Raw genomic sequence first — 9,665 nt, 5'->3', positions numbered from 1 at the left:
CGCAGCCGCTGGTAGCATCGTACAATCTACAATTTCCTGTTCGAGAATAAAATTAGCTAGACAAAAACCACAAATCCAACAACATCTAATATGTACTCGCAGAAAAACAATTAGCCATATATACTTTTTAATTTAGGTCATCAACCACTATGCACTAAGGAACACTATGCAAGCACTGACGGGGCTGGACGGGAGGAACCTACGAGGCGCCACCCATCGTGTTTTCTCTGAGGCTCTGCGATCGTCGTTGTCTTGTTGCATGCACTAAGGCTGAACGCGTTGCTGCTCCTTTGCCTGTGCGTGTTCCCCTCCCCGGCGCGGTCGCAGAACACGACCATGGCCACAGCCGCACCGGCGTCCGTCGAGGGGTTCAACTGCACCGCCAACCGCACGTATCCATGATAGGCGTACGCGCTCTACCGCGCCGGCTTCGCGGGTATGCCGCTCGATCTCGCAGCCATCGGTGACTCGTCACCTACGTCATGCAGCCCGGGGACACATACGTGTCCGTTGCCGCCGCCTTCTCCGTCGCCTATCCACGGTGAAAGACACGATGCGGCGGCCGCCTGTGCATGCACTGAGGCTGAGCGCGCTGCTGCTGCTCCTCTGCCTGTGCGCGTTCCCTGCCCCAGCGTGGTCGTAGAACACGACTACGGCCAAATTTATTCAACTAGATGGAGCCGAAGGCTGAAGGTACGACTGATGATAAAACAATATATGATTTATGCATGAATATGTGCTTCAGCTTGTGCAACATAAGACAAGTTAGAAATTTAACTATCTACGTGCGGTTATTAATGTCTTAGAAATTTTAACTCTCGTGGCAACGCAGGGCACATATCTAGTTAAAATTTAAGAGGTGTGCTAAGGTGGACGCCAATCAATAATGAGCTAGTGTTCACTTTCCCTCAGATGTTTACATGATGTCTGCTGTCTGCACAGTACAAGACTGTCACGGCATAGTATGTACTATATCAACTACAGTAATAAAACTAATACCTTTATTTTAAATTATAAAATATTTTAGCCTTTTCAGATATACTATATTTATTATATATCTAAGTATAGTGTATATTTAATTGCATGTTGTATTTAGGAAGAAAATAGAACGTGTTAGACTGTGTCCAGCTCTCCATCATATTCACTATTTTAAACTTTATTATATAAATAATATAGCTTAAAATGCAAAAAAAATGTTTTGTATTTATATGTACACTAGCTGAACACGACCTTGCACTTTAGAATAAAGGGTGCAATATATATAGTGTGTATTTGGTTTAATTTTTGGTTTAGGTTTTTACCACTAAAAGTCAAAAGTCAAAGCAAAGAGTTGAATTCAGAAAACAACTTTTTTATAAAAGTCAATTTTCTCGTGGTGTAAAATTAAAACCACCTCTAGGTTTGTTTTGATGAAACTATAAAAATATATATGTAAGGTTTCTACCAATTGATTTTTACCTTTTTAACAACTCACAATTCACAATAGTTTTTTTTCACGGCTTACCGGCTACGACAGTTTTTTTATCACCACAGTTCAACTAAACAAACCTACCGTGCTAATCCTCACCCTGAGCCCAGCCACAAGGCACACAATAGAGATAGAGTGCGGCGCAACAGCAACACCGCTTGCTATTTTCTTCTGTTGAGTCGGCTACAGCGCTGATAGGGTTCTTTAATAAGGGGGTGTTTGAATGCACTAAAGCTAATAGTTAGTGGCTAAAATTAGTTGAGACATTTAAACACCCTAGCTAATAGTTTAGATATTAGCTATTTTTGGTAAATTTAGTTAATAGTTAGGTAGCTATTTGTTAGCTAGCTAATTCCACTAGCAATTTTTAGTCAACTAAGTATTAGTTTTAGTGTATTCAAACGCCCCCTAAATCAGGACTTCATGTGATTGGACAGGCGTGCGTGGTCAAATAATATAGCAGTAGAGAAGTCTCGAAGGGCATAGAGCTAACTAAATTATCATTTAAAGTGTCATTTATATAAATTACTTTATATTAATTGTATTCCAGAGAGCCATCTCTAGCGCGAAACGCAGAATAAAAAATGTCTGTATTTAGATAACCATTTGAATAAACTGTTAAAACGTGTTTTTTATAAAAACCTCTATTTATATAAATTAGGAATAATAAGAGAGCTTATTGGGGTTGCTCTTATAGGTCTTATTTGCATTATTTGTTGGCCCGAATGATCTCTAAGGCCTACTTTGGCACCAACATAGCGATGACGTGGATGGTTCGATAGCATATCGGATTGTATGACTGTTCATTTGATTCATCAGAGGTAACTTACGAGAACAAACTAAAAAGGTCTAATTGTGCACCGAACCGTCAATGTAGGAGGTTTGGTACACCCACAGTCTGTGCAGATTTTCCCCATTTTACTCTAACGGTTATGTGGGGTGGTTTGGGCTACAAATACACTCAATCAGCATTCAAGATACACAAAAGCTACATCAAAAATCCATACACTTATTGTAACTACTCTAAAACATTCAAAGCCTCTCAAGTGCTACATTGAGTGGAATTGAGCTAGAAAATCTTAGTGCCTTGCAGAGAGTTTGTGATTGAGTTTGTTGCTATGTTCTTGTGCTCTTCATTTTCATTCTCTCATTCGTGTAAAGCTAGCAAGAAACTGTGTTGATTGTATAGAGATCCTCACATAGACTTCAGTCTCTTGATTTGAAGAAGGAATAATCAAACGGTCTAAGCGGTCGTTTGAGAGAGCGAAATGGTTGAAAAGACCCGTCCTAAGTGGAATCCTCAACAAGGACGTAGGTTCTTCGGAGCCGAACCTCGGAAAACAATTCACCCGCTGAAAGTTGCCTAGAGGGGGGTGAATAGGCGAAACCTAAAATTTTCAAACTTTAAACACGCACTAAGGTCGGGGTTAGCGTTAGAATTAAATCAGAGTATAGAAGATAGTTCTCCTTGCTTAGAGTTGCTCAATCAATGCGGATAATGTTTGGGAGCAAACTCAAATCAATGAGCAAGGGAACTTTTAGAAAGAGGAAAGACGGGAAACAAATCAAGTAAAGATCAACAAGTGAACACGGTGATTTGTTTACCGAGGTTCGTGAAAGAGAAATAGGGTTTAACCTTTTCCTTTAAATAATTTTGGTGGTTGAATGCCCAACACAAATATTGGACTAACTAATTTGCTCTAGATTTTATATTCTACAGGTGCATAAAGGTTCAACACAAACCAATAAAAGAACAAAATTAGGGTTCAAAATCAAAGGAGCAAAGGAACCAAGGGTGTCGTGGTCTGGTGCACCGGACTGTCCGGTGCACCAGGACCGTACAACTCCAAACTCGCCACCCTCGGGTTTCTTTGGGCGTGCTCCGCTATAATTCACCGAACTGTCCGGTGCACCAGTGGAGCAACGACTCCTTCGCGCAACGGTCGACTGCAAAAGCCGTTGACTCAGTGAACAGTGAAGAATAGTACACGCAGAAGTCAGAGCAGTCGCCATAGGCGCACCGGACAGTGAGCTGGATCTATCCGGTGCGGCACCAGACTATCCAGTGCCACTAGAAGACAAAGCTCCAACGGTCGACTGCGCCCGAACCCTAACGGTTGGGTGACGTGGCTGGCGCACCAGACAGTGTCCGGTGGCGCACCGGATTGTCCGGTGCGCCCATCGACAGCATCCCTCCCCAACGGTTGTTTGGTGGTTGAGGGCTATAAATACCCCTCATCCACCTCCACTCCAACCATCCAAGCATTCATCACACTTCATTCAATACAAGAGCAAAGTGCAACACTCCAAGACACAAATCAAAGCCACCGATACAATCAAAGTCCCCAATTCAATTCTAGTGCCTTAAGACTTGTGAGAGGATCGTTCTTGTGTTTCTTTGTTGCTCTTGTTGCTTGGTTGACTTTCTTCTTTCTCTCATTCTTATTCTCAAAGCCTTGTAAGCAAAGCAAGAGACACCAATCGTGTGGTGGTCCTTGCAGGGTCTAAGTGACCAAGGAAATCAAGGAAGAAAGCTCACTCGGTCTAAGTGACTATTTGAGAGAGGGCAAGGGTTGAAAGAGACACGGTCTTTATGACCACCTCAATGGGGACTAGGTTCTTTAGAACCGAACCTCGGTAAAATAAATCATCGTGTTCATTTGCATTATTTCTTGGTTGATTTGTTTTCCCCTCTCTCCCGGACTTAATATTCGTTCTAACGCTAACCCCAGCTTGTAGTGTGTGCTTAAGTTTTTAATTTTTAGATTCCGCCTATTCACCCCCTCTAGGCGACTTTCAGTTCGGTTCCAAAGAACCTACTCCCCGTTGAGGAGGCCACAAAGGCTGGGTCTGTTCCAACCCTTTCCCTCTCTCAATCGGTCACACAGACCGGTCGATGCTTCTCCTTAATCACTTAGGTCACTAAGACCCCGCAAGGATCACCACACACTTAGGTGTCTCTTGCTAGCTTTACAAAGCACTTAGAGAATAAGAATGAGAAGAAGAAAGCAATCCAAGCAACAAAAGAACACAAAACACCCCCTATCAAGTCACTAAGCAATTGAGTTGATTTGGAGGTTTAGAGAGGATTTGATCTATTGATTGTGTCTTGGAGTGTAGTCTTTTGCTCTTGCAATGAATGTGAAGTTCAGAAAATTTGGATGACTTGAATGAAGGTGGTTGGGGGTATTTATAGCCCCAACCACTATTCTAGTCGTTGCTGTCGAAGGCACACCGGACAGTCCGGTGATGCACCGGACATGACACTATTCAGTGTCCGGTGCGTGCCACGTCAGCTGCCTGTTGGGGTTTGGAGCGGTTGACTGTTGAAGTCCTTTGTCTTCTAGCTGCACCGGACAGTCCGGTGGTACACCGGACATATCCGGTGCGTCCTGACATCGCTGCTCTGACTTCTGACTGCCCACTGTTCACTTTTTCAATCGATCGTTGCGCGCAGGTGACCGTTGTTCCGGACACTCCGGTGAATTATAGCGGAGCGCCCCTAAACCCTAGAGTGACTAGTTCGTTGGTGCCTTGACCTGGGCACCGGACAGTGTCCGGTGCGCCACTGACAGCACCAATACTAGTATTTGCTCCAAACTTGATTGAGTTCCCAAACTTAATTTCTTTCTTGGTTTATGTTGAACCTTATGCACCTGAGATAAATGACATCTAAGCAAACTAGTTAGTCCACGTGGTTTGTGATGGACGTCAAACACTAAAATCGATTATAGGAAATGTTTTAAGCTCATTTCTCTTTCACCCCGCGCCTTTTGTGTTGAGTTTGATTGTGATTTGTTTTTTTGTCTCCCTCCCTCTTAAGTTCTCTTGTTTGCGTTTGATTCTAAATCAACTGTGCTGCTTCTAAGTAAATCCCACAATTATATTGAGCAACACTTGCAAGAAGAACTTTTCTCCTTTACTTTGATTGATTTGCTTCTCGTTCTAACGTCTAATTGATGCTTAAGTTTTTGTATTTAGCGATAAAATCCAGGTGTCACCTATTCAACAACTCAGCTCTAGGCAACTTTTACATTGCCATATCTACAAGTAATCTACTCATATAGTATAAAATAAATATTATTTTATTATATAAAACATATTTTAGTAAATTTATTTAAATATAAAAATATATTATTTTTATAATTTTAACCAAAATTTAAACCTTCTAGGAAAACTAAAAGCGCCATTTTTAACGGAGGGTGTGACTCATTTCAAAGGGCAAACGACAGAAATGCAGTCTGTGGCTGAGATGGCTTCTAATGCCTATCGCAAACCCAGTGTCAGTCCATCAGCTACGATGCTGAAAGCTCTGCCTATGCGGTTCCTCGCCTCGCCGGAGCCCGGTGGGTGGAGCCGGCGACTACCACGACGATCGCTGCGGTCGGTTTCGGCAGCGCTCATGACCAACCCCGCTTACTTCGAGGTGGGAAGATTCTTGGGTGGCTATGGCTTCATGAACATCACAAGGTCAACTTTTTTCCTGAAAAAGTCTTGAACACTTTTCCATTTTGATTTTATCAGAGAAATAGTTGCGGGCGATGCCGTTACATTCTAATAATTTTGTTCACAAATTGGAGTCGTCTCTTATGGTAATTAGATTATTTCCGATTGAAATCCGTCCAAGATGAGCAGCGTGTGGGTGAGAGGGGACCTTGGAGTGACGAAGTCAGCCCAATCCCGAGAAATGTTTGGGACATGGCTATTGATTAACAGTATCCCCTCCATTTTTATAAGGCAAATTAGGATATGGGGGTCTTTGGAAGATCATTACCTTCTCTTAGAATATATATTCCGATTGTTACGAAACTAAATCTTATAAGACATTTGAAATACAAATATATTTATAATATTTTTGTATGCTGCATAATTTGATTAATTATTGGTCAGTGATAATTTTTTACTCTTAAGATCCTAAGTGCATCCTATATTGGGATGGAGTATGGCTTGAGCATCCATCGGAGCTGGATTCTCTTAATCAAAGAGAGGATCATTCCACATATTTTACTATCATGATGTAGTGGTAGTGATAGTGATATTGCATCTAATGCTACAATTGCAATTTTTGAAGAGCTTTTAAAAGAGCCATCAGATGTTTTGTGGCCTAGTTCACATCATTGTGGATTGCCATTTTTTTGAAGTAAATTGTGGATTGCCATTATACTATATAGTATAAACAAAGGGCCCTGCTCCCTTACTTCGCATTTAAAAAAATACAAACCGTTTCTTCAATATTCACAGACCTTTTCCTTTTCTTTGTGTAGTACAGCGTTTCTTGAATAATCACCTTTTCTGACTTCCTGTCATGTGAATCAGTTACTCATCATCTCAATTTGGAGAGCCTTCAAATGTTGCCGGTATTCAAGACCTTGGTCTTGGATATTCACCAGAAGAGATCGAACGGTTGAGGGTCCAAGATATTGGAGAAGGAGAAGTGACAATTAGGTTATTTTCTGACTGATACTGACTTTTTACTATAGTGAAGTAAAGGAGTACCCATCATTCATTGATCATCCTGTTTTCCAGACTTTATGAGGGAAGAGTTGTTCAAGGTCCATTCAGGGGCACACGGGCTGTATTTAAGGTATGTGTAGATTTGTTACTTTGCTAAGTTTAGTTGCATAGTGTCCTTTAGTAATCAGCAGAATGCCATGCCTTGAAATTTGGTTCTACAGTGCCTTGAAAAGATTATTTGTAGTAGGATATACACTTTTGACCTTTCAATTTGTCTTCATTTTATTATGGTACCTTTCTCTGCCATAGGTACATGAATATATTAACAGTCTTAATATGCTAAGACATAGGATTTGAAACAAAGGTATACCCTGGAGCCCGTGCTGATGCTTCTGAAGCTGATTTGATGGCACTGAATGAGTTAAGGACTCATGCGTTTCTTCAGGTTACGTAAACCATAAACTGCTAATAGAAACTGCAAGCCTGAACTATTATCTTACACATGATATTTACGCACACAAAACTATTCCTTGGCCTCTATTTACAGAGTGATGCTAGTGACATATGCGAGAACATCCAGTTTCTTTTAGGGGCCTTCGAGACAGCAACTGGAGAACAGGTATATTACTCATAACTACCTCGTTGCCAGGCTCCCCACAGAATGCATGCAAGACTGACTTAGCTTTATGACAGTGGCTCGCCTTCCGTGATGACGGGAGATATAGTGCTGCAGACTATGCAAATGTAACTAGTGCAAGGCAATTGAAGGAAAAATCTGGAGGGACGCCATTCTGGAACCCTTTCGATCGAGCATACAAATTGGAGTTAAGGAGATACTTTGTTCTTAAGTTGCTGAACGGTGCTATGAGTGGCCTTGTTCACATGCACAATCATGATAGACTGCATCAAAGCCTTGGACCTTCTTCTGTAATTCTCAAGTATGCTGAATATTTTCTTTAGTTTCCTTTCTGCATTGTATTCCCTATGTTCAACTAGCTACTTAGATATTTTCTTTAGTTTTTTTTAGATACATAGCTTTTGCTATGTACTTAGTTATACAATATGTCTTATGATTTAGAATGGATGGAGTACTGAAGATTGTGAAATTCTCATCTGTAGTACGGCATTGGATAAAGAGGGACGCTACTTGGTTCCAAGGCTGAGAGATTTGGCATTTTCTGTAGATATTGGGTATATTTCCATCCCCTTCCTAACTTTATTATATATCGGGATAGAATCATCTTTAAAAAAAAAACTGTTGGCAATTATAGGTACTCATCTATTGGGGCTGGAGTGCTGTCGGACGGACTATGGCGTCGAGCCTCTGCTGCTGGGGCTTCCACTCCTTTGGAGAAGCGAGCCTTTGGAATAGCTGATGACATGCAAGTATTTTTTTTTCCCCCTTCAACAAAAAATGAACACCACAGTTTACATGCACTTTACTAAACAGTTATGGAGCTGGGCTGCTTCTTGCATACATGTCATTCATTCCATTCTGCAAAGCGGGCGTTATGGATGGTATCTCCTTGCAGGTGATTCAGGATATTTTAACATCGTGTCCATGTAAGAGGAATATTGTTTTCTAATTTTCCACTATGGCACTTAACATAGTTCCGATTGGTTGTGCAGAGACTTTTAGAGAGCACCTTTCGGCTTGACATTTACGCTGCAAGAGAGTACGAGCCGCTAACACAAAATAAACCTCCTGTTACTTAGTCGTAGAAAGTTTTTTTCTTTTTGTTATTAGGATAAAAAAATCAGTTCAGTGGATAAGCTCATTGGTGCTAATTTCTCTATCAGATGATCAGTCATGATATTCAGACACACATGCTTATCAACTTTCAAATCTCGTATAGGTATTGTCTGGCAGATGACCAGCTGTCGGAAGCAGTAAGTTTTCTAGATTTAGGGGATGGTGCTGGCTGGGAGTTATTGCAGGTTTTGCCTCTATCATACTAAACTCTATCTCCCTTATTTTCTGGTCACTAAACTTTTGCAGTTATATATCTTCAGTGAAAATGCTAACTCTGGCTTATGCTTCGACAGGCAATGCTTAATCCGGATTACCGCAAGCGACCAATTGCAGAGGCTGTACTGAACCACAGGTTTATAACTGGAGCAGTTTTACGAAACTACTAATCAGCATTTTTTTTACTTGTATAAAGTTGCTACGTGGAAATTGTAAAAGTACAATAATTTTAGTGGGTGAAGAGGTGATACGTTTCTTGGATGAACAGTGCGTGTTCTCTGTCTGTCGCTTCCCATTGCATGGCTATGGCTATGGCGAGCAAATAGCCGATGAGCATACCCACTTTCAGCTGCGCTGCAGGCAATCACCTGAGGGACCGTAGTGCTGGGAGTAGAGATGGCAATGGGTACCCGAAACCCGATGGGTTTTTACCCCATTAGGGTACGGGTTTGGGTCAATTTTCATACCCATGGGTTTGTTAACGGGCATAAATCTGTACCCAGCGGGTTTATGGGTACGGGTTTGTTCCTATAGTATCTGAACCCGTGAACCCGTGGGTTTTTTAAACCCGACCAAACCTAGTGCATATTGTCATTTTATTTTATAAACGAACAACAAACTTGTTATTCCTTATTTACTTCATATTTTTTATCAATTGGTGAATGTATCAGTAGTCAGTGAGAGTGTTGCTTGCTTGATATTATAGTTTTTACTAGCGTTATATATGTGGTGGATGGATAACTTAGTGCAAGGTCACTTAATTATACAACTTAT

At 41.3% G+C, this 9,665-nt stretch overlaps 1 protein-coding gene across 3 annotated transcripts; it reads left to right on the top strand.

Annotated features, from left to right (window-relative positions):
• Nucleotides 1-5,693: 5,693 nt before the first annotated feature.
• LOC103653938 (uncharacterized) lies at nucleotides 5,694-9,158 on the top strand. 3 transcript variants are annotated; one of them, XM_008680749.3, is made up of 12 exons: nucleotides 5,694-5,938; nucleotides 6,785-6,913; nucleotides 6,995-7,052; nucleotides 7,287-7,367; nucleotides 7,470-7,541; nucleotides 7,616-7,860; nucleotides 8,042-8,113; nucleotides 8,194-8,304; nucleotides 8,373-8,454; nucleotides 8,552-8,598; nucleotides 8,779-8,860; nucleotides 8,969-9,158. In XM_008680749.3, the coding sequence occupies exons 1-12, from the start codon at nucleotides 5,703-5,705 to the stop codon at nucleotides 9,059-9,061; spliced, it is 1,308 nt and encodes a 435-aa protein (XP_008678971.1). In that variant the 5' UTR covers nucleotides 5,694-5,702; the 3' UTR covers nucleotides 9,062-9,158. The 3 variants fall into 3 exon arrangements, 2 of the variants coding, with proteins under 2 accessions (XP_008678971.1, XP_020408248.1); XR_004857858.1 differs by having other exon boundaries at nucleotides 5,698-5,938; nucleotides 8,373-8,485; XM_020552659.2 differs by lacking the exons at nucleotides 8,373-8,454; nucleotides 8,552-8,598.
• Nucleotides 9,159-9,665: the final 507 nt, after the last annotated feature.

The sequence above is a fragment of the Zea mays genome, chromosome 4 (genome assembly GCF_902167145.1).
Source record: "Zea mays cultivar B73 chromosome 4, Zm-B73-REFERENCE-NAM-5.0, whole genome shotgun sequence".
In the NCBI taxonomy this organism is placed as follows: Eukaryota; Viridiplantae; Streptophyta; class Magnoliopsida; order Poales; family Poaceae; genus Zea; species Zea mays.
Note: the sequence above shows the minus strand (reverse complement) of the source record. Positions and strands in the feature narration are given on the sequence as shown.